Source organism: Chroicocephalus ridibundus, chromosome 6, assembly GCF_963924245.1.
Source record: "Chroicocephalus ridibundus chromosome 6, bChrRid1.1, whole genome shotgun sequence".
NCBI lineage: Eukaryota > Metazoa > Chordata > Aves > Charadriiformes > Laridae > Chroicocephalus > Chroicocephalus ridibundus.
The window spans coordinates 70,963,113-70,987,768 of record NC_086289.1 but is presented as its reverse complement, the minus strand read 5'-3'; the positions used below and the strand labels follow the sequence as shown (position 1 = coordinate 70,987,768).

Below are 24,656 nucleotides of genomic sequence, written 5' to 3'. Positions count from 1 at the left end.
CGTTGTATCATGCTGTTTCCTACAAGCAGATTGTGCCACATGACGCAGTATGCCCTCTCCTCTCTCGTTTCCCATTGCCCTACAATGAACAGGAGCGCGCTAGTCCTCTGTATGCCTTTTTCTTGTTAAACTATGCAACATCCTGCTGACAGCGTGGCTTTGCTCAGCCTCCAGCAGTATTTCTGACCAGTATGGACAAAAGGGGTGGGAAAACAAAGAGCTTTTCTTCAGGTATTTTTGTAACCTGATCTATAAAGTGACTCAGCCTCTCCTAACAACAGCTGTTTCAGGGGCATGCAGTGGTTAACGTGCAGTATCGAGGTCTGGGCTGCCACTTCCTGATTTCTGCGCTGTGAGTGATCTAAACTGGGACATGATCAGAGCATTTAAATGGACTTCTCAACAGCTCCCCAGAAAAGAGAGGCCGGGGACCGCAGCCTGAAATTGGGAGACAGTGCAGAAGAATAGAGGCATTGGGAAAGAGCCAACAAACCACTTGCGCAGAGCTGCTGCTATCAAACCGGTGAAGACAGAAACTTTTGAAAGAAAACTACGTGGGAAGTCCCATTAGAGAAAGAAGTGAGGTTTTGTTTGCACATCATGTCTCACTTCTCCTGCAAGCCCTGAAAGTACTGTAAAACGTGAAAGAGATCCTCAAGGGTACCAATGGAAAAGACAGGTATGTTTCTTTGTCTGTTTAAAATACTACCACTGTGCAGCATGAAAACACAGCCCGGGTAACCAGCATTGCTTTGCAGCTCAGAAAATATGTGCATACAGCTGTGTACATTGTTTTGTATAATTTTTGTACCTATAAGAAATTCAACTGTGACAGGCTATTAAGAGCAAGACTTTAAAAAATGCATCACCTTTTCATAATTGTAAGTGCTCTGCTGCTGAACACTTGTATCATGGCAGGTAACTTCCAACACAATAAGAAAATTTACATAAATTTGTATACGTCAGTATATATACCCACATTTATATACACACGCGCACACACACACAAAGTTTATGTATATAAAAACTATATTTGCTTTATTTTGACATTTTCCCCCTGACCTGACTCTTGCTGTAATAGCATGAAAACCATCTGTGCAAGTCATAGGGTTTCTGATACTTCCTCCTGTGTTTCTCTTTTTTTGGAAAGTTGATGCCAGTGGCATTCTATATAATTGATGGTTTTTAAAACGGTCGTGTTCATGTACTCTATGGATGGTAGGAATTTGTGGAATGAGTTCTGTGTGCGGGTTTGTACTGGGGAAGGAGGAATCTGTGTGAGCGCAGAAATCCATTGATGGGCTCTGGGGTATTACGGGCTCGAGGTCTGAGCACAGGTCATTCCCCCTGCAGTCGGCAGCACACAGTGGGACTTGATACGCAGCTTTTCCGTAATGTCCTCACAAAGCAAAAGTCAATAAATGCCTGCTTAGTTTTTATGACTGCTCCGTTAAAAGTATGTGTGTGAAGGAGGATGCTAGAATTAAAACTAAAGAAAGAGCATTAAATTAATGTTTAGAGAAAAACAAAGCCACATCAGAATCACCGGATGATGCTTGTATAGTATAAACAGAAATAAGGGAAGAATGTGTATAAATTATAAAGTCAAACTTTAATTTACCTGTGAATTAGTCACTGAAACTGAGGTCACTACAGTACTGACCTGTTCCAAAGAAGCTGCCTGGGGGGCTTGTTTTCTCTCACCAGCGGCCCGCTCCCAGTGCTCGTAGCTACAGTATCTGGTTGTTTTCTGCACTATCACTTCAGCTTGGCACTAAGGTTATGGGGTTTCGTTTGCACGTTCCACCCTGAGCTTGGGAGTGTGTGACATTGTTCAGGCAAGGGTGTCCTTGTACCCACTGTTGCACACCTCCTCCTCTCACCTTCCTGACCGCCAGACTGGCCTTCAGCATGAAGAACCATTTTGGTGTGAAACTTAACCTGGTGTCCCCCCAGAACGGGGACATCTCGACTTTGCTTTAATGTGGCCATGAGACTATGAGCTGAAGCTGGGGATTAAATGATAGAGGAAGCAGCAGGTTAGCCCTGGTGGCCAGGTGGGGTGGCCTTAGGGGCAGTCTGCGTTAACAAGGCAGCAGAGAGTGATACTTGTACCATTGAGGACTGGGACCACGGAGTCTGCTGTGCTAATACTGAGCATTACCGGTTCCCTCTGGAGGAGGAGAAATGAGTTCAGAGTCTGGTCTGCTAAACAGTGCTTTTCTGATGTTAGCACGGAGGGAATGGTAGGAAATTCTCAGTGCATCTGCCGTTATGAGAGAAGGTAAGCAAGAGTAAACATTGCTAAAACTAAACTGAGAGGAGATCTCATCAATGCTTATGAATATCTAAAGGACAGGTGTCAAGAAGATGGGGCCAGACTCTTTTCAGTGACTTCTATCAGTAACAGAGCACTGGAACAGGCTGCCCAGAGAGGTTGTGGAGTCTCCTTCTCTGGGGATATTCAAAACCTGCCTAGATGCTTTCCTGTCCAGCGTGCTCTAGGTGAACCTGCTTTGGCAGGGGGTTGGACTAGAGGATCTCTGAAGGTCCCTTCCAACCCCCTTCACTCTGTGATTCTGTGTAATTCTTTCTATGTCTGCTGATCCGCTAGAAGATGACATTCAGAGCTGCCAGAATGAGCATGAAGAGGATATCCCAACGAGTTCCCCATTTGACTTTGTTATGAAACAGTTCCAAGGGAAGCAGTCCTCTCCTGGAAAAAGAAAAGAGCGGCCTTCAGCCATCAAAAAATTCTTCAGGGGCTTTGACTTTGGAAAATCTGAGGGGAAGGACAGAAGGGAAACTGAAGAAACAGAAATAAACAACTCTGAAGCTGATGATCAGAGTGAGAAGCAAGATCTCTCTGTAGAAGGTAACGCTGGCACAATAATGAAATACATGTCAATGTGTATATATTTTAATTTCAGAGAAATCCAGTTGCTTTTCTTGCTAGTCAAAATCCTGTATTTTGCTGCCTACGGTTTATCCTTTAGCCAGGATTCGCTTCTGATTGGAACATTATCAAGGATGTGCCCTCTAATTTGATAGGTGCCAAGCAAGGAGTGAGATCCACGTTGCTGAGGAGGGGTAAAGCTTTTGTGTCACCTCACTCTTGATCTCCAATGTGAGAGGTCAGCGCTGGAGTCAGCTCATTAGTTGCTGAGCTTGTTTGGTTTCAAAGCCAGGCTTTGAGCAGTAGCTTGGCTTGTATTTAAGATCGGTCCCTGTCCACCCTGCTGCTAAAGCGATCTGAAGACAACAAGAGCAGATGTTTCCTGCCACTTGACACTGGTGAGGGGGAGGGGAAGGGAATGGAAGTTCATCGTGTATGTTATTTTGCACACACAAGAATACTCTTGACATCCACACCAGAGAAAATGAGGCTATTTTTAAAAAAGAGCTGGAAGTAAAGCTTAGAACCCCATCCTTTGTCCTAAGAGTCTTGGTTAGGTGTGGGGAAACAATGGGAAGACAGCTACCGAGAGTGGGATTGCTATTTTGTGTAATTTTTGGCTGCTTTTTTCCAGCTATAGGAAAGGACTGATTTGTTAAAGGGTTTAGCAAGGAATGTAAATGCAATTTTCTTTGCTGTAGAAGCTGCATGGACAAAAAAGGTAAGTGGGGGTTGCATTGGAAAGCCAAGAAAAGCAGGGACTGCCTTACGCAGACAAGGTATGAAAATGAACACAGGCTGGGATGAAGGAAGCAGCAGGTTCGCCACACAATTGCAGGGCCACTCTGTGCTAACTGATTAACTACAGACTGTATTGCAGCAGTGTGGCTACAGCGCAGGCACACAGAGGTGGTTATACAAGTTGTGTGTCCAGAATAGCTGCAGTTCAGAGTTTTGCATGAATTTCATGTCCTTGAACTGGTGGTGCAAACCTCCAAAGTCACTGGCATAAGGTAGCGTGGAGATGTGCAACAGGAGATTCTTCTGTAACTCTGCATCAGGAGCTTTGTAGTGATCTTATCTATAGTGATTTTATTACTCAAGTTATTGGTCCACACTGGTCATAGCCCTGTTTACTGACAGATTTAGTTCATTTCCTAAAGTCTTCACCCGACAGCCACAGACGGGTTTTACATATTGTGTTAGTAGCAAAGGTAACCAGGGCCCTATTTCTTTGTTACTCAGATGGACTTTCACATCACATTTCTGAAGCAGAGTCACCATCTGGTGAGCAGAGATTTAACCAGTTCATGCAGAAACTGGGAAAGAAAGCCAACAGCAAGAATCTGGATCTAAATAATTGTGCATTAAGTGCAGCAGATGTAACAGAGCTGGGTAAATACACATTTTATTCAACTAGTCACTTCATACATTTCTTTAATTCTTATTTGCCTATTCAACTATTCACTCTCCTCTTTTCCCTTCCCTTTCTTTTATACAGGCCTGACTTTATTTAACATTCCATCTAGTGGTCCCAGGTCCCTGAGAAAAGTTAATTAATAAATTATATAAATTATATAATATATATAAATATAAAAATCATACAGTCTGTGAGACAGATTAATTACCTTACACTCAAACTACGGGTAAGAAAACTGAGGTACAAATTCTTGTGGCTTTATAATGCTGTGTTGGTTACAGAAAGCATCTCTGTATTAAGTTGTACTGACATCCAGGGTGCGCAGGTAACATGCAAAAATAATATACTTTTTCTCTTCTTTTTTTTTACAGCTTCTTTACTGCCATTTCTCCCAGAGCTGGAAGAGATCAACCTGTCCTGGAACAGTTGTGTTGGTGGGACTTTGAAAGCTCTTACTGTTCATCTTCATCACGTGAGCCTGTTAAAAGTCCTTCGACTTAACAACTGCAGGCTGACAGCTGAGGATGTCACCTCCTTAGGTACAGGATTTCATTTACGTTTACTTCCAGACAGCTTGGGTCTAACGTAATCTATCTCATCTCTTCTTACACCCTACTCCTGCTCCTTCCATACTGGGCAATGTAAACTCCCGGTGTGAAACACTAGAAAGAACTTGGGCTTAATGAGTGACCTTATACATTTGAGTAGCTCTGCCAAGTTCATTCCTCAGGGTATGACGCTTTCATGTTCAGAAGGGAACAGAATTCATTCCTATTTGCAGGAAAGCATGTTTTCAATTTAGATTAGTTGGGGTTTTTTTTGCTAGCTTTGATATCTAATGGTAGACAGAAGAACTGAAACAGTCAGTCATAATAGGGTCAGTTTAGGTCTTCATGCTGCAGGGCAGATGAGTGTCATCACAAAAAAAAGGATGGTCATTTGTGAGAGACTTACAACCAGACGTGCTGCCTCGGAGCTTTATGGCTTGTTTTTGCAAGTCTGGGAGAAGCTTATTGCTCTGCTTCCTTCTTTGCCTGGAGTGCCTTCAACCCTGCTTTCCGCAAAGCATAAGATTTCGAGGTTTTAAAGGTGGTGTTGTGCACTTGGGTTCTGATGCTGAGTCACGTACCTCTGGGCCGGGAATTTACTCTGGAGTGGGTCTGTGATATGTATCTAGAAGAAGGACAAACTCAATCAACTAGGAATTCTAAAAAACTACTGCTTATTTTGCAAGTTCTAAAAACCACTCTGAGTTATAAAGCTGGGGTTTATGTCATTCATACACAGGCTTTTCCCAGGAAAGGTTCAGAAATAAATGACATATATAGTGGTAGCTCAAAAGTGGGTCATGGTATCTGTTGGGGAGGAAAAATGCGTCTCTACAAAAGCTGGTGAAAATAACTGGGCTGTTTCTGATGAGGGTAAAATCTGTGTTTCATTTTCTATCAGATTTTCTTTCAAATCTGTTTCATTCTTTTTCAAACCCTTTTCTCATACTTTTTTTTCCTCTTGCTTATATTTCCAATTGATTTATTCTGCCTGGTTCTTCCGTGCTGTTTCCTTTGCCCTTCTGGCTTGGCCTCTGCTGAGACAGACACAAAACTGGTCATAGGACTTGAATTTCCAGTCAAAATGTGATGCCCTTGACATGTGGAATAGCAACAGTCAGTTTGCATTGATTTTGCCTGCAATTTTGAAAACAGCATGCATATTTAGGCCAGTAGTGCCTGTTTGGCTATCTCCACATCTGTCTGTGGAAATGTGGTCACTTGTGGACTCGGTGCATTCTGCTTAGAAATCAGTGCCTCAAATAGAACTATAATATCAACCTCTCCTATGTAATTGCTCGCAATCGTGACTGTGAGAGGTGGTAGGAAACGTTTCCTGGAGTTATAGTCCTTTATTTGTCTTTTGGGTGGAAAATGTGTCCAGAATTCTAGTCCCTGTGCCAAAGAGAAACAGGCCATGCTGCAGAGGCAAAACCATTTCTGAACTGTAGTGCATTGCTCAGTATTCAAGACTGAGGCAAAAATTTAAAATCAATGCAAAAATAAAAATTGACACGTCCTTTTCTCTCAAACCTGGATATTCACTTCCAACACCACAAATAATTATTTTTCTATTATAAATCATTTCTGAAGAATTAATTATGAAAACACACAGACATGAATGGGTTTTATTATTAAAATACAATTCTCAATTATTAGGTTGATGACGAGACTTTAGATCAAAAATTTGTGTATGACACTTTGAAATCGCATTTGCATATGGTCTGATTAATTGATCTTTCTTGGGAATGAGTTTGTATAAATATACATCTGCCTCCATCCTCTAGAAAGGAAGTTAGGAAGCTGGATTTTGCAGTGGGAAGTTAGTATTACAAAGCGGCACTAACACAGTTCATGTTGGCAGGTGCGTCAGGCCTGGAAAAGGCTTATTTTTCTGAATGTAATCAAAATCAGCGTGTCTGCCTTGAAAACACAGGAAAGTTAGGTTAGGTCAAAACAATGCTCATCTTGGTTCTTTATGAAGTGAGTCAGAAATTCCTATAAGAAATAAAACTTTAAATTTTCAGAAATCGCTGTGAGGGGACTTCTTTCATCTCCTCCAAAATGACCTGTGTACACAGTACAGAGGACGTTGGATAATAAAACAGAGCAGATAATAAAACAGAGCAGAACTATACAGGACAGTAAATTCCAACTTGTCACTTGTATTGATTTCCCTATAGACTAGACTTTCTGGGTCCTGGCACAGGTCTGCAGTGATGGGCAAGCAGTCAGTGTGTGCTGTGACAATGACTTGTGGTCTCTATTGCTCTTTAGGCAAGGTGAGAATTTATACAACATTGCTGCAGTAGGAACCATTCATGGCATACTCTGATTTTCCTGGCAAGCCATTCAAAATATAATAATTTGAGAATTAAGGAGCTAAACTTCCCCTTTAATATATTCAGAGCCTGTATTTTTGTCTTGCGCTGAAATTGATACCTAGAATGAATCATCTTAGACTTATGTTACAGGAGAGGCATTTGAAATTGTTCCTCAACTCGAAGAACTGGATTTATCATGGAACAGTAACATAGGTGGAAAACTATCACTTCTAACAAAAAAACTTCGTAAAGGATGCAAGATAAAACTTCTGAAAATTACAGACTGTAACCTGACAGCAAAGGATGGAGAATCCCTTGGTATGTATATCCACATAGCTGGACAGAGAGACTGGCTTCACAAAAATGTGACTTGTTTGACTTAGATTATGGCTGTATTGAGCTCAATATTAGTTGCAAGTTCATTTATTTCAGGGTCTGCATTTTAATAGTATTTGCCACACAGTATTGGGATTTGATGCACTTTCTTCCAAAGAAGAAAGTTGTTCTCTCTAATCATGTGGGGTAGGGTTGAGAAGAATAGCTAGATCTAAACTACAGTCTGGCTGCCTCAGTGGTCCAGGGCTGCTGGATCTTTTGAGACCCTGAGCAAGTCACCTGTACCAGAATTTCCAACACTGGTTGCTTAAAATTAAGCAGCTGAAAACATAGTTCACCATGGGATGGGAAAGAAGGGCTGTGGGATGGGAATTTAGTCTGAGTTGGCAACCACTGATCACCCCTCCCCTCTTTCCTCTCACCATAGTTTAATCCTGTGTGGTCTTTTGATCTGATTCTGTGTTTTAAAAGATATTTTCTCCCTAAAGAGAAGTCCTTGTGCTCTCATCTCCACTGCAGGAGGTGGCCATATGCAACATACAGTCCTGTATCTTTTAATTAGAAGTTTTTCGTTCTCTTTGTATTCCTGCTTTTTATCTCCTGTATTTTTCTAACTGTCCTGTATTTTTTCACCTTTATTTTCATACAGTTTTTTCACTGATTTTCTTGATTCCTACCCAATCTTTGTTTTGCTACAGGAACTTAGTAAGTCTAAACCACATGTATAGGCAAACCCAGCCTACCTCTTCCTGTTTGTCATGGTGCTGTATTTCTCTAGGGTTCATCTGTATATATTCCAGACAATTACCAATTCTGGTTTTCTCTTCTTTTTTTTTTTTCCCCAGCTGAAATTCTAAATGTGATCCCAAAGCTTGAAGTATTAGATCTCTCTATCAACAAACACATCGGCTGCAGCATGAAGGTTATTGCTCAGAATCTGAAAAACGTGCCAGGCTTGAAAGAGTTAAACTTGCACATGTGTGGATTAAAGCAAGACAGCCTCCAGGGCTTAGGTTAGACTTTACGTTCAGAAAGACGTTCATTCTGAATAAATTGTACACCTGAAAACCATTTAAGAAAGGCAATGAGGTGGGATTTTGCTGATGGTTTGGCAGCATTAATGGGCAATCGTTATTTGCTGTTTGAGGATTGATAAAAGACTACAGAGACTTTCAGCAGGAGCAGCATTTATCTTCCCTGAGCTCGAGCCTGTGAAAGTCAGTGGGGAGAGTCACCCTCCACACCATTTATCTAAGACACATCTTAGGGTAGATTAATGGCTCTCTGGACATGCTTCCTCTCTCCCCAGACAGAACATAGACAAGGGCACAGACAGGCTAGCGAACTTTTAACAAGCTAATCCTGCTCTCAGAGGGGAATCCAAATTCACCATTATCGCTTAATGAGCGTCCAGTGAAGCCATATGAAATGGGGTTATTATCTGTGTCTGTCCCTAGTGGAGGTCTTACCCATAGGACAAAACAACTGGCACTAATTAGCACACCCAGTAGTAATTTCAGCAAAAGGCTGAGGACTGAATGGATCTGGGGGATGAGGGGTTGAGCTGGCCTCACCTTCACCTGCTCTTTCAGAGAAGAATGGAGTTGCATGGATGGGAAGCTTTGCGGTATTACTGTATGTCTGCTGTGATTATACGCTAAAGCTTAGTCTGAGAGCTTTGCCTGCAATACCTTGGGCAAACTTTGACGTTAAAGTAAATAAACACTAAAGCCGTGACCTGTGCTATTGTAGCAGCCAATGACCAGCATGCTCCTTTTTCCATTTCAGACACTGCTTTACAGCACCTTGCCGAGCTAAGAAAATTAGACATATCATGTAACAAAGAGATTGGTGGTGGCTTTAAAGACTCAACAGCTCATTTGGCCAGCTTGAAAAATCTTGAAGTCCTTGATCTCCACCAGTGCTGTGTAACAGAAGAGGACATGACCGTTTTGTGTAAGGACATGTTGAGGAAATCCATTAAGAATGTAGGTTTTGACTTCTGAAAATATCTCAAAGGCGTAAGAGATTCTGCCTGACCTAGTCTAGCAGATCTCAGTACGTTTTCATTAGGCAGTTGTGGAAGTGCAGTGTGGAAGACAGCTTTCTTGATCAATATGGAATGGTTTTTTGCTGTATCAAAGGAAATCTCATACTGTCTGATCCCATTTGCAACTAAGGACCTGAATCCATTATGATTCAGACCCACGATGGGAATGTAGGAACTGCCACCAAGCACTGCTTTTTTTGATAATCAGCAATTTTGGAAATATCCAGGGACATTTTCCTTGCTGGTATAAATTGGCTCGGATCCAAGGTGCATATGTGCGTTAAATGTGACTGCCTGGAACTCCCTTGGTGAACTTTGGTGTTAGGAGACCTTGCATTGCAGCTACTCTTTATAGAAAAGCTGAAAACTACAGTCTCCATTTATGATCCAACTCATAAGTACTATTAGGAAGAAAAAAACATTTCCCATTTAATCAGTGAGACAGTTTATTTTCCTATGTGAATTAACGTAACATTTTGACATTGTTTTTTACTCTTTAGAACAACAACAGAAAATCCCATGACTCAGAGCCTATATTGCCCACATCTTATTTTCCATGATAGAAAAGATAATTTGAAAAGCTGCTGCTGAAACATTGGGAAGTATTAACTATTAGTAATAGCAGTCATGATTTATTTTTAATTTCTTGACCAATAGAGAATAATAACATTAATATAAAGGAGTTTCAGTTAGCAGTGAAGACACTTGGAAATAACCCCCGTCTCATTTAATGTTACATTCCCTGCTTCATGGAGAAAATTTCAACAGGAAGCCATGTTCTGACAACCTTCCACACAGTCTGTAATACCTAATTTCTTAAACATTCTTACTGAAAATGACAAGGCTATTTATGGTCTAAAACATTACTCACTGTAAATTTGAGTGTCAAAACTTGGCCTAGACATTTGAATTGATTTATAAAGAAAAGAAATGATGTCAGGCAAATATAAAACTACATATTTGTTCTGGATCGGTGACTGTCTAATAAATATTTCATGTTTTCATAGCCCAGGTGATACCTTTACTCTCCAGTCTTCAAGAGCTGAACTTATCCTCCAATAAAAATGTAGGAGTCTCAGCTGATCCACTTCTAGGCAGGCTCAGGTTTTTACCGAAGTTGAAATCTGTGGCCATCAGCAACTGTTGTTTACATGAAGAGTCGTTTTCATCACTAGGTAGGAATGTTTTTTTAAAGTGTGTCTATTCTCTGTGTACGCTTGTGGGGCAAAGCACTTCATTCTCCTTTGGCTGAACTCCAAAGGTCGTGGTTACGTTATACCACAGGTCCCGAGTGAAAAAGCCTGTGATGAAACCAGTGCTTCGTGGGACCTGGTTGCGAGGAAAGAACGTTGTATGTCTTCCCCCATTATACCTGACTGGATGAAGACCTTTTAGTCCTTTGTCTGATAGTGAGCTTTTGAATACTGCCTAATTTTGGAATAGAAAGCAAAACATGATTTCATATTATGCTGTAATTATAGTTTGGTTGGAACATTGCAGTTTAGTGGGGTAAAGTTTCACTGCAGGTGAAAGTTTCAGTAGAAACTTTCTGGGATAGAGTTAGGCATGGGGCAACGGAGAAACTGAGGCAATGACTGCAGTAGGGGAAAAGATATTGCAGACCCACAAAGAAAAGTCCAATCTAACACAGGATACATAAATTCAGCCTCTTTTGCCTACCTATTGCAAATCTCACTGGATTAGCGGCTACACTGTCCGTTTGATAGGCGTTCCATATGTCACACAATATCTAAGTACAGAGGGATCTATTAGCTACTGTGTATTGTGCACTTGTAATATATTTTGCACCGTTTACTAGTGACATTGGAACCTATAGTAAAACTTGACTGCCTTCAGCAGAAGCAATAGCAAGCTAAACTGGTCTGAGGTCCCTCCAAGAAGAGTACTATATTTATATCATTACAATTATGTAAGAGTGACATCATGGAAATTGGTGTTGTCAAAAGATACAGAGCATTTCACCTTGCATGGGGAGTTCACAACAAAAGTTGCTGTCTTTAAATTGATATAAAATGGTTTAAAAATAAGCTGTTAAATTGACTTCAGTGGGACAAGGTCAAGACATAATGTGAACGGAAAGGCAAGAAACCCCTCCACAGAGTCGTTAAAGATTTTATAGGCAGGTCCTTCTTACATTCTTTAAAGAGCACAGGAGATATAGATACTTTTTGTCTGACTTTTACTAGGATAAATTAAGTCATTCTAAGCACAAGTAGGCAGCCCGTTAGGAGCCTGTTTACAGGTGAATTGCCGGTGAGGTGTCTATTGAGGCCATGTTGTTTCCTCTTAGTAAGCAGAAGTTGCTGGTCTTAATCTTTTCAGCTGAGGCTGCCCTTCACCTTCCTGAACTGGAGATATTAGACCTTTCTTGGAATAAGTGCGTTGGTGGGAACCTAAAGCTGCTTTGGGGAGCACTAAAGCTTGCAACGGAGATTCAAGTGTTAAGACTGAGCAGCTGTAACTTGGTGGCTGAAGATTTGGCGCTTCTAAGTACGTATAACATGGTATTTACTATCAGTCAAGGAGCCAGGGCATTTACACCACAATTCAGAAGGGACTTGTTCCATGGGCTGAGCACGTTTTTGCATAAATCAAATGAAAAGATGGAAAATACAGCAGTATTTTTCCCAGAAAGGGTTTTCATTTTGCGGAAGACTGCGTGACCTGTACATGCACAGTGCAAAAGCTGAAAAGGATGAAAATGCAAAGAGTCTTATGGCAGTTTTATCTATTAATACAAAAAGGCAGCACTTAGAAAATGTAGGGTTTGCATCTGTTTTTTATATCAGATATTTAAAGCTCTGAGGGGTTTTATTTTGCTCGGTTGCTGGTTTTGGGTTCAGTAATTTATGGAAAATGTACGTGCTGACAGACAGTAATATGGGCACTACCAGCTCTCAGTCCATTAGGTGTGTTTCTGGAGTCAAACTATTATGGGAGAATTAAACCAGAAATATTTTAGCTCACCTCTTAGCAGCTGCTGAGAAATACTGGAAAACGGAAACCCAATGAAGGAATAAATTCTGGGATTCTTCTAAAAACCTGTTTACTTTATGATCAACTTTGCAATTCTGTGGGCCTGACTCATGGGTTTGAGTGCTTGAGATTGGCAATAGCTGTGTGACAGCTATTAAGGCCCTGTAATCTGAAGGCTGGTGAGATGAAGCCTGAATATTTTTGACTTTACAAACATCATCCTTGATGGGTGTCTCCTTTGCCAATCACACAATAAGGATCCCAGTTCCCTTTAGGGTATATTAGGCCCATTACCCTCCCACAGTGAGAGGTGGCTGTTGTAATCATGCAACCTCATCTAATTCTGCTTTCCTTTTTCTAAATCTCCCTGTAAAGCCTGTCTGCCTATTTTAATTGGCACTTGATATAACCTTCCAGCTGACTCAAAGGTTTTCAGGTTGCCATACAATTTTAACCTGATACTTCTCTTCCTTTTGAATTGCCTGTGTTTTAAATGTTGTACGCTCCTTCAGCTGTGATAAAACGATCTGAGATCAACAGCAAGTGTTTTTATGTTGCTGAGGAGTTGAATCTTGCTGTTTGACTGCTGAAAAGCCTTAAATAATATGGTATTAAAATACTACTCTTCTTACTTATAAGCTTTTAAGGCAATTGCCATGATGTGTTAGTTGTGTTTGTGTCTGTCATTTCTTGCAGCATTACTGATGCAGGATGGCCATCTAGCCCGATTACGGAAGTTGGATTTGAGTTATAATAACAACATCTCTGACGAAGGGTGGGTCGTTTTCTGTCAAGGCTTAGCAGTGTTCAAAGAACTCTCAGAGCTGGATGTCAGCCTTCGCCCATCATCCTGCCGTGACTGTGGGACGTGGTTCAGCGAGTTGTTAGTGGCACTGACAAAGCTGCCTGCCTTGGCAGAGCTGGGGATGCAGAGATGGGTCCTTTCCGAAGCGCAGCAGAAGCAACTGGAAAGCTTTAATCGAGACAACAAAAGAAACATTCGTTTTGACTGTTGATGGAGGTTGAAGGTTTGTGGAAGGTCTTTCACAAGCAGCACACGAACCAAGTATTATGTGTTTCTGACTTAGAAGACTGCCCAGTTTTTAGTAGTCTCGTTGCATGAGAGCTCTTGAAATAGTTCCACAATGATATAGAACTGTTATTCAACCTTCTGCATGCGTAGATCATTCCATTTAATAACACATTCTTTCAGATTCTGTGGGCCATGCTTACAGTAATGTATACGCTTTATCTTTGTGTTGTGAATACAGCAATGACTACTGTCAAAAGAGCAGTGATGATTTCAGATGGACACTCTGCAGGTTTGCCAATGGAGGGAAGTGGCTGGGGTGTGCTAACAGAGGTGGGTGGGCAGTATGAATGTGGCCTCGTGTACATAAAAAAAATGCCTCTAATGTGAAAATGCTTGAAACCTTTAAGTTTTTAATTTTAGTTTCTTCTCCCCCCAAACTTTTGCCTCTTTGTGAATGCATTAAATCTACATAATTGTGAGATTTGGAAAGCATCCCGACAACTCAAGATTTTATATTAGTCCACTAAGAATACAGAAGGAGCTGCTCTGCCTCTGCTGTGGTCCTGGATGCTATCTCATAGTGTAGATGAGTCCTGTGTACAGAATCAGCATAAAGTCAAGGTAAGAAACAGTTGGTTGGTGCCTTTACAGGTCTCAGGAGCAAGGGAAATGCTGTGGTAGGTTAAATCAGAGATATGTCCTGCTGCCTTAGCAAAGATTTCAGATGCAGAGCAATCCATAAGGGATGCTCCTTCTCATTCTGAGCTGTTTCAGCCTTACCCAGACTGTGCTTTCTGTACAGACCCTTTTATGACATGCAGCACAAACCCAAACTTCCAAATCTAAAAGTCTGATCTAGAGCATATGAAAGCCAGTTGGAGTCCCCGCAGTGCCTTCATGTTTCCTGCATTCAGGATTAATTCATTAACCTTCACATCACCTTGTGACATAGGCAGTGGTCTTATCGTTACCCTAAAGATGAAGGGAAGAAGCAAAGTTTACTATTCAAAGCCACCAGGCAGCTTCTAGCTAAGAGCAGAACACCCCGCTCTGTGCCCAAAACTTGTTAGAAAAAGCACCAACTTGGAACACGTAAGTGGCTCCTGCTTTTTTTATTTGATCATTTCTTATTTTGTATTTTATTGTATTTGCTTACACAGAGCCAAATTCTGGCATAGTTACTCGTGTCGTGGAACATGTTAACCCACACGTGAGCTCAAAGACTGCAGTGGGATTATTCATTGGTAAGGTATTTTAGGAAGTAAAGATATTAGATCTGCCCACTGAGTGAGGAGTCTTAGAGAAATCCCGAGGCAGCTTGAGGGATAAAGTACCGCTCAATTAGCCCTGAGTATATCTACATGCTGCAGCAATCTCCTGGAGGAGAGGCACAACAGGATCATTCCATGGCACTTTCTGAACTTGATAGGACCCTGCTCAGCAAGTTCTCCCATGCAGATGCAGAACAATATTCACCTTTCAGTCCAGGTGACCCTTCCAACATCAGCTTCTGGCTGGTCAGGGTTATAGCCAGCTGCTGCCCATGCTGTGCTGATACCTCTTTGTGGGAAAGCAACGGAAGATTGGCGAGGGGGATTGTAAATATGCTCAAGTGACTCGCACCTGGGGTGCTGGAAAACGCATATATCACACTAATTGTTATTCAGTCTCGGGTGCTTGCAAGAAAAACACTTGCACTTAGATAACATAAGTCTGTGATGGACTCAGGTACACCTTATCCAGCTGCTTGAGAATCCTGGCCTGTTGTTGAAGAAGATCAAAGCACAGGGGGAAAACTATGCCTGTTTGAACCCTTTAAATACCAGCAAGAATAGGGAGTCCGCGCGCACTCTTGCTAACAAGGACTCTCTCGCTGCCAAGGACTCTGGCTAACAAGAACTCTCTCTTGCGCTGTGGTACCCGCGTCCCCTGCTTGCATGCCTCCGCCCGGGTGTTGCTTCGGAGATTCCCCAGTCCGTGAGGTATCGAAATTAAATTTGTTCTTTGCTTTGCATCCATGGTTTGTGGTTGTTCCTGCATCCTGCCTGCATCGGCTCACACATTCTTGATCATTTCATCCATGATTTCATGTGAGGGTCTCTATGGACTTCTGGTTCCACTTTCAGTTGCACTTGAAAAGAGCACTCAGCTCCCCCAGCTCTGAGAAATGTGAGATGAACTGGAGTGTCTTGGTCAAAGGTAGCAGGGAATTGCTGCAGTGTGGGATCAGTTATTTTCTACAGGGATCCTCAACCTCTGAAATGAAGCAAAGAGCACTTGCTTGGTACAGGTCTAACAAGACTTTCAAGCATTGACTCAAGCCAGGAGAGTTATTCTAATGCAGAAGTACCATCATCTCTGTTTAACAGCAGCACACCAACCTCTTCCCTTAATCGCTTGCCTTCCTGTGACTTTCCTCCTCAAATCTGCCTTTGGTCCAGCTGGGAAATTGATCCTTTATCTATTCTGTGAGAATCTCTCTGCTAGTAAAAAGCTTTTGTTAAATCACTTGTATTGAATGTACTGTCTATCTGCTGCTCTTCCCAGAAATGTCTCTCTTCCAGTGATTTCCTTGGTAGTCTCTGAATCATCCTTCTCTCTGTACCTCTTTGCCTTCACTTAGGGTGAAAAAATTTCATAGGACATCTCCAAACAATCCAAACAGCATCAGTTACCTGGTAAAATGGAAAACCAAAACTGAGCCATCCCACTTCCCTGCACTCCCAGTTCTCTCCTGCCAACAAGCATATTTCTGAGATTTCAGTATCAATCGATTCAAGAGGCAAACAGAAATAAGATCCACACCCTGGCTGCAGATGTAGCTGCAGCATTCAGAGAGCACTATCTGGAGGTGGAGCTCTAGGAAGAGCTGGGTCTCTGTGACCCTGCCTTCACCACCTCCTTCAGGATGCCACCACCTTCTCTGAGGCAACTCAGACAAAGGGAGGGACAGAAGGACTGCAGTTCCGACTAGACAATTAGACTAAATAAAGGGTTGTGCTCCCACCCACTCCTGCATTTTGAGTCTGCACAGTTCTGTGCTCTCTGCGCAGTGGCTGGTCGCAGTGCAGCTCTGTGCTTTATGTATGCTGCAAGTAAAACTCTGGAGGGTGTTAAGGAGTAACTGAGCAACACACAATAAAAACTAGACAAGGACATCAGATGTCTAGGACAAACCGCTATCTGTAAAGTGCTGTGGGAAGACATGGTTGCATATAAATTTGGCATGCTAGAATTATAGTAAGGAGTGTTTATCATGGTTCTTTTGAATAAGAAAGGTGTTATGACATGCCAGGACCCCAAATCATTGCAGAATATTGCATTCTGCAGACTCTCTGCTTTCAAATAAGCCTGTCGTACACAGGCGTTTTACAAACCGTCACCAAGCTATCTCAGAGATGAGCTGTAACACCAAGGATCTGACAGCTTGCAGCCATTCAAAATACTATAACTACAGGTTGTCAAAACATCAGTGAACAGTTTGGCAAAAGTGTAGAGATACTTACAAAACAGCTTTTTACACCTCTGTAAGACAGGATGGTAATGCAGGTTCTGGTAGAAGTGCATATGTTCTGACTGCCTGGAATCCTCCTCCATATTTCCAAACAAGGTACTGATCATTTCTGAATGTAAAACTCAATAAATTACTGCTAGTAGGCGGGGACCCAAATACTGTTTCATTTTAGATATGGCTGTACCTCAATGACTGGAAAACAGATTTCTAAGAATTGCATGTAAAATACTTTGGGATTCAGAAAGGAGAACACTTAATTGCACCAGATTCCTACAGATTAGATTAATTTCCAGTTAATCAGCTGCCTTTATGCTTGGAGATAACACGCATTCAGAATGAGACATCTCAAGAATATTTCAAAATCTGCCTGACGCAGCTGGAGCCAATGTTGACAAAAATACAAAAACAAACCTCAAAAAATCATCTGTTTTCATTGTAACACTCATTGATTCAAATGCTTAATGATTCACTCGCTCATCTCTGCTCACATTTGCCCTTCTTGTAAATGAAAAGAGCTCTGTGCAGTTTACTGCCCAAATATCACTTTTTGGCTTTTAATCCTTTTACAGGCTTCTCCTTTCCCTTTCCTTTTCCTTTCTTTTTTTCGCTAGATTCTTAAGTGTCAAGAAAGGTCCAATCCCCTTCTAGTTCACCAACCTACGCCACAAACTTTGGATCTGAAAAAGAGAGAAGAACAATGTGGTTACCTGGAGGAAAAGGGTAAAAGCAAACGGTCATGTGGAGCAGTGTTACTGGTGGATATTCTTGATGCAAAAAGTCAGGCACGTTGTGGTCTCCAAAAAACCCTTTTATTCTATCTTGTTTGCAGCTAAGATAGACTGCCAGCTGCTTGACTTTTCTTTTACTATGTGTTATGTTTTCCAAGAGGAATTTCTTACTAACACTGTAGTCCTCCAGACCCTTTGATTAGAGTAGTAAATGACTATGTCTACACATTTTTAAATGTCACCTTTTAGTTTAAAAGAACAATTTGGGAGAAACACATTGGTTCATGAAGAAATTACAGATATTACAGAAAGAGATGAATAATTTACGCTCAGAAGAATCAAAGACTGAGGATTTGCCTTTCCTTTCCTCTTGCCCTGTATTTTTTCTGAGCAAATTAATTCCATGGCCCACTGGTGATACAGGCTGACGTTCTTTTGGGAAAAAAATAACCAAACAAAAAGACATAAAAAATGTGTTTTGTTCCATGTGTTTGCCCAATGGATCTTCAACTCTCTACAGTCAAAATGCAGTTAAGCAATGCCTTGGCTTAGAGGATCTGACCTGTTTCTAGACACACTAAACATTCCCCTTCCACTGGACAAGGAACTAAGGAGACCTCCATTGAAAGCAGTTAGGGCTGTTCTGTGCCTGCTGACTGTGACCTGGCAGAGCAGTAACAACCTTCTGGAATGCTTCTGAGTGATGCCGAGTGCTGTATTTCCTGATGGCTCCCTATATCCTACCTTAACGTGACCAATGATGGAAGTACTGCTCTGCCATAGCTGATGCAAATGGTTGTTTAAGACATTTCAGATGTTTGGTTCTTCTGCAAAGCATCTATTACTAAACCCACAGCTTTGTATGTATATTGTGGTGGCTTTCTTAACACCCCTACCTTTAAGTTCGTGGCCTTTTTATACCTTCCTTCCCAGAAGTATTCCCAGATGTCCCCTGACGGCACACTTCAGTCAGAAGGTCTGTCATAGGGTTCCCATCCACAAGACCAGCTCCAGCTGCTGAAGACTGTCTAAATCCTGGGGCAGCTGGGAGAGGTGATTATTCTTCTGAACGAACAGTTTTTGCAAACCTGAACACCCAAAAGCAAACAGCTGTAGCACAAAGAACAGGAATGACGGGGAGCATTCCTGCGTGCTCCCTGTAAACAGCACATGGATTAGGCACAAACAATTCAGTCTGCGCATGTAATGAATGTGTGTATTGAACATCTCACCAGAGCGTTTCAAATTCGAAGTATCTTCTCCCAAATACAGAAGGATGGGACTCAGGCTCTCCTAGCAAAACATTTACTTCACCAGGTGAAGACTATTCACCTGGCAGCCAGGTGGCCAAATGCAGCTTTCAAAAGTCCTGCTAATTGACACACTAACAGCGCTAGTGAACTAAGCCACACAGAAATGCAATGAACTGGGGAAGATGGAAGGACTGGGCTGGGGAGCTCCCTCCCAGAGAGCTGGTTCCTCACCATTCCCCTGGAGTCACTGGTGCTGACCCTGCAGGTCTTCTCACATCAGGGGGTGTGCTTGGAGCTGAGCTCTGGGAAACACCCTTTTCCTTGGAATCCTGAGGTCGAGATGGGTCATGGGGCTGGGGGGGAGTAGACCCCCTGTCCGCTTGGCTTGGGCACAGCGCTTCCCACACCCTCCCAGTTCCTAACTTTTATCCTGTTTGTCTCCCTTACAATTACAGGATGAGCCCTGAATGATGCGCTGCATTCCTTCTGTCCCTTCTCTCCCTCTTTCTTCCAAAATGCTTGCTGGTACTGGTGTCCTTAAGGCCACAAACACACAGACTATTTTTCACCGTGTATTTGGCATACAGAGTCTGGGAGCTGTTTAAGGAGGTTGTTGTGACAGCCAAGTATTTTCAAGTGAGTCAATGAGCCGATGGTTGCGGGCGGGTACTCCAGGGAATTATTCTCTGTATGCAGTTCTTTCAGATTCTGGAAAATATGTGCGCATAACTTTTAATAATGAAAGGATTTTTCCTTAGCTTGATATATAATCAACATACAGAGAATATCAGTAAAGTGCAGAAGTTAAGTTTATAAACTGAGTTACCCTTGGGTGACTACGAAACACGGAGAGACAACATGAGTTTCAAACACTGAATTTTGATATTATTCCTATTTTCACAGCCCTGGCCTCATGCTGCACCTAAAAAGATTAGAGGAACCTTCAGTCCTGCATTTGGGAGCAGCTGAAGTCCATGGAAGTGCCATGCCGCAGCAGACCAAGGTCTTCCCCCTTCCATTGCTCCTACCTGCAATTTGCTGATGTCTTCTGGCAGACTTGTGAATTTAATTCCTTTATCTTTCCCAGGCATAATCTCTCTAATGACTCCAGGAGAAAGATTTCGTTTGGAAAGATACTGAATTGGTTTTCAGACAGGCTAAGACATTTCAAATTTGTCAGTTCTTTCACCTCCACAGGTATCCAGACACAGTCATTAAGAAGATACGTTATGTCAATTAAACAGTAATCTTTGGGATTTTGTTTTTAGGGAAAAATCTCCGAGAAAATGCTGTGGAGCCTCATTACTGTTGATGGATGAATACAGAATATTCTGCTCGTTAATACAACATTGTACCTCACAGTATGGTGGAAATTTTGGCAAAAAAAAATCCATGTTGTTTCCTCTGCTGGAAAGATTTCTCATGGGGTTAATTTTATTTCTTAGCAGAAACATTAGTCTGCTTCTTCATTTCCTTTGTAGGCACAGTGCAGGGGAGAATGATTTAAATGAATGAAACCTGAAAGTGATTCTTTTGCATAAATTACTTCTTCTGTAAATGTAACCTTCCAGAAGCAAATTGCACAAGGAGAATCTCCTTGGAAAAGAAGCATTGCATTCTATAAAAAGGAAGGTGTATTCTGAGCCCTAAAATGAGTATGTCCAGGAATACTGTTACACTTATAATAGCACAGCTTTAGGCTACATAATTGTTCATTATCAAATGAGCAGCAAATGTTAATGGTCTTAAAGGCATTAACAATATCACATGCATTTTTAAATTGCCCTCTGCTCTGCTTCAGTGTGTGGCGTATTGATTCTATGCAAATGCAGCTCTTATTTTCCAGTGTACACAGAAAAAAAAGATGCAGAAAGACCGAAGCAGTCCCTCCAGTCGGCGTTTCATCTTTACGATTCAACACAAAGGTCAGTGTTTCCACGTTCTTGCTTTTTTCTCCCTGCCTGAACAATCAGAAGTCAGTGACAATGAGTAACCCAGGCTCCGGTGTATTCCTGGTGGAACACGCCTTCTCAAGTTGTAATGAAGAACTTAGATTTTGCAAAACGGAGGTATCAATTAAATAAATCTGAAAACAAATACCTCCTGTATCTGACTGTTATCCAGGGGCGGTATCTCAAGATTTCTCATAGAGCGTATTCCTTTAGGAATCTCGTCAAAGCAGTTTTCACTCAGATGCAGTATCCTGACACTGGTTAATCTGGTGAAGGACCTGGGTACTGTGCGCAGTCTGGTGTTCCTCATCAACATGGGAAAGGGACGGCCAGGAGCAGATCTGATGTAGGAACTTCTCCAGGCTGTTAGCAGAGAGTCTGAGTACTCTCAGAGATTCTTCAAACCTTGGGGAAGGTTGTGCAGGAGAATATGAGACAGATCCAGCACAGCCAGCTTCTGGCAGTGTTGCAGTGTAGGAGGAATGGAGGATAAGTTATTAAAAGCTAAAAATAGCTTAACTAAGTTTGTCAAAAAGCCTACCTCTTCTGGGATGAGACTGATTCTGTTCCAGATCTGTTGTATCTAAATTAGCAATATGACAAAGCTCCTTGGGAAAATTTCCAAATCTATTTTTCTGGAGGTAAATTTCCTTGAGTTTTGTCAGGTTCACTATTTCTTTAGGCAGACACTTGAGATTATTGTCAGAAAGGCCAAGCAGTTCAACATGATGGAGATATTCACAGTTCTGCACTGGGGTTTCGTGCAAGTTTGTTTTATAGAGCCAGAGCTGACGCAGGGACTGCAACTTGCTAGTAACTGGCAGTGAATTACAGGAGAGGGGATTGTTACTTCAGTCTAAGCTCAGAAGATATTCCGGCTTCCCCAGTTCTTCGCATATGTCCTGTATGTGATTCTGATCCAGGCAGAGGACCTTCATGTGCCTCAGGCAATTGATGTCTCTGGGGATGCTTACAATTGGGTTCTTTTCCATGTGCAGCTCTTCCAGATATTCTAGACTCAAGACTCCTGCCAAAATGGTTCACAGTTGCTTGTTGGCTAAATCAGTGAAAAATATCTTGTCTGTGATGTGCGGGGGAGAAAAAGCTTCGTTCTCTGGCACTTCACCCACTGGTGTTTCTTGTGCAGTCTGATCATGGTCATCCTCAAAACCAACAGGGTCACCTGTGGGGCAATGAGTGTCCCCTGCGCTGACCTCCTGGCTCTGCTGAGATTCAGCCATCTCTGCTCCTTATCTTTAATTTCAGAAGAGAAAAAAGTTAAAAATCAATCGTACTCAAAGACTTTCCTATGCTAAATAAATACTGGCAGAATTCAGCTTTCAGGGACAAGTTCTAGCCTCAGTTGTACCCCTGCTTGTGCTCATTGAGATCAAATCCTGCAGTACGTACCGCAGGAGCATATCTTTGAATCCCTGAGCATCCTGAAGTACCCCAACAGCCAAATTTGGAGGGGGACCTTGTGAAGTCAGAGGAGCTGGATGAAGCAACCTCCTTGAGTATTGAAAGCCTGTACTTACTAACAGTGACTGAGATCTGTCTTCAGCTACATTGATCGTAAAGCTGCAAGAGTCTTATTGTAAAAAGGTGGCACCTTCTCCTATAACACTTAGTGGTTTCTGAGCCAGAGAGATGCCAGCAAAACTGATATTTGATAACCCTTGAAATTGTGGTATTGCTGATAGTGAAAGAGTGAGAGGTGGAAAGGGGCGACTACCTGACCAACCTCTGGTGTCGGGGGTTGAGAAGAACCATTTGAAGAGAAGAACCAAATGAAGAAACATTTCAGCTGGCATTTAAGGAACGATAAGAGAGATAGTGGAGGTCAGGAGGCAGCTGTCAGTCACCTCCTGCTGACACCCTTTTCTCTGCTGCCATAACCGTGCCGGGAGGACGTCATGTTTCCAGAGATGGGCAGTTTCCAGGTGCCACCAGGACGAGGAGGAAGAACTGAGCGATCGCCATGGAGACAGACCACTGCTGGGCCTCCCAGTCTAATTCAGATGTTGCACGAGGGTGTTTTCTTCTTCTTTGGCTGCGAGTTCAGTACTGGGGTGCGAGCCCCACACGCTGTGGGACAGGAGAGTGTGCGATCCCAGCCCACCCCCTCCTGCGTACAAGGGCAGTAGTGAAGTGGCTAGAAGGATTTATTTGGTGGAAAAGAGCAGCACAGGCACCTTTGAAGTAGCTGCTAATCCGTGTAACCATGGAAATTTTGGCAAAGGCTCCTCAGAGACCGCGAGCAGGCCACTAAACAAATACTCTGGGGAGGCCAGGCACCACAGACGCAGCGTGGCCTCCTGCCAGGGCCCTGGGCTGGGCCTGGCCACCTCCGCCCGCTCCCTCTTGGTGGAGGGCCTGGGACGCCCTCCTTGGAAACGGGCTCCGTGACCACACGTTATTGACCATGGAGCAGCCCGGCTTGGCCGCGGGGCAGAGCTCGGCCCTGGGCCAGTCACTGTGGGTTGACGTGAGGAGAAGGTGCGGGCATTGATCGCTCAGGTAGGCATGCGGAGGTCGGGGGCACAGCTGCTTTACGGGGAAAAAGGACCTGCCTGTATGAATATTAATTCTCTGCTAGCTCAGATCCTGTGTGGTGGCAGATCAGAAACACTTCCACAGTTCCTCATTTTTTTCCTGGAGCTTTTCCTCTCTGTCTGGTATCTCTCTGTTATTCTTGTGTGGCATACCAAGAGTTGTAACCCTTTTCAGACCAAGCCCATTTTTATTGTTATGCAGAGCCCAGCACAACAGCGCGTGGGCCCATGGGGATGTTGCTAGGCTGCGGTAACGCTGCAGCAACGCTTCCTTTTTGTTTTCCAGCAGGTCATGTCAGAGCGTCCAGATCTTCACCAGCACTACTTGCGGGCCTGCCAAAACTTGGGCCAACCTGAACACCCCTTCATTGCTCGTGTGCTTCAAGAAGCAGATAAAAATGATAAAATGTAAGGAAATAATGAAGAGCATGTTTCAGATGCTTCTGAAAGCCTTTGACAAGATAGCAGGACAAGGCATTGAACAATGAGAAAGTTCAAGCAGTTTCAGGCTTAAACACAAATCATATTTAGCATTTACTGCTGGAGTTCTGGTTTGACTCATCTTGACATCATCTTGGCAGAAGTTTGTAGCTATATATCCCTTCTGGGCAGCTTTACAAGCAATGAAATAAAAAAAAAGAGAAAAATGTACAGGATGGTGCCTTTGTGTCCCTTAAAGAAGCCAAAACCAGTGTCTAGTCATCCTAACTCCCTTCCCTTTGTCTCGCTCCTGTTTAAAAAGCCTCAGCTGCATCCAGTTAGCTTCCAGCTGGTAATGCTTCCCTGAACGTTTCTGAATCCTGCCAAAGTATTAACCACCCAAATTCTCTCTCATTATGTGGCTAGGTAGGGCTTCCTCTCATGGATGCTCCTGGGATCAAAGTTAATTGTCCTTTGGAGAGAAAACTTGAGAAAATACAGCGTAGTGAAATGGTTTGTGTTAGGTTTTGATCCTGAGGGAAGGACAGAGTAAATGAAGGGAACAAGTAAAAAGGAGATGATGAGGTAACCTCCAGGATAGTCTTTATTTCCATCTGCCTTCCCCTCATC

General features: G+C 42.6%; 2 protein-coding genes across 9 annotated transcripts in view; both read left to right on the top strand.

The window, feature by feature from the left end:
* Window positions 1–323: 323 nt before the first annotated feature.
* LRRC31 (leucine rich repeat containing 31) lies at window positions 324–13,810 on the top strand. Of its 2 annotated transcripts, XM_063338882.1 has the most exons (10): window positions 324–679; window positions 2,618–2,875; window positions 4,142–4,291; window positions 4,688–4,855; window positions 7,339–7,506; window positions 8,370–8,537; window positions 9,313–9,480; window positions 10,582–10,749; window positions 11,918–12,085; window positions 13,268–13,810. In XM_063338882.1, exons 1-10 carry the CDS (start codon window positions 667–669, stop codon window positions 13,585–13,587), a joined length of 1,749 nt encoding a protein of 582 aa, XP_063194952.1. In that variant the 5' UTR covers window positions 324–666; the 3' UTR covers window positions 13,588–13,810. The 2 variants fall into 2 exon arrangements, with proteins under 2 accessions (XP_063194952.1, XP_063194951.1); XM_063338881.1 differs by lacking the exon at window positions 324–679 and having other exon boundaries at window positions 2,596–2,875.
* A 6,231-nt stretch (window positions 13,811–20,041) lies between these two features.
* The window catches only part of LRRC34 (leucine rich repeat containing 34), an 18,462-nt gene continuing 13,847 nt past the window's right edge, over window positions 20,042–24,656 (top strand). For 3 of the 7 annotated variants that reach the window (XM_063338254.1, XM_063338255.1, XM_063338253.1), the window contains exons 1-3: window positions 20,042–20,102; window positions 20,946–21,024; window positions 23,893–24,014. In XM_063338254.1, the coding sequence (XP_063194324.1) occupies window positions 20,074–20,102; window positions 20,946–21,024; window positions 23,893–24,014 (230 nt within the window). In that variant the 5' untranslated portion in view covers window positions 20,042–20,073. Of the gene's footprint in view, window positions 20,103–20,945; window positions 21,025–23,383; window positions 23,572–23,892; window positions 24,015–24,656 lie in introns of those variants that run through there. The other 4 variants (XM_063338259.1, XM_063338257.1, XM_063338258.1 and 1 more) reach the window with 2 other exon arrangements.

Coding starts and splice junctions, on each gene's coding strand:
- LRRC31 (XM_063338881.1), top strand. CDS start 2,596: ATGTCTGCTGATCCGCTAGAAGATGACATTCAGAGCTGCCAGAATGAG. Junction 4,856..7,338: donor TGAGGATGTCACCTCCTTAG/GTACAGGATTTC, acceptor CTTATGTTACAG/GAGAGGCATTTGAAATTGTT. Junction 7,507..8,369: donor AAAGGATGGAGAATCCCTTG/GTATGTATATCC, acceptor TTTTTTCCCCAG/CTGAAATTCTAAATGTGATC.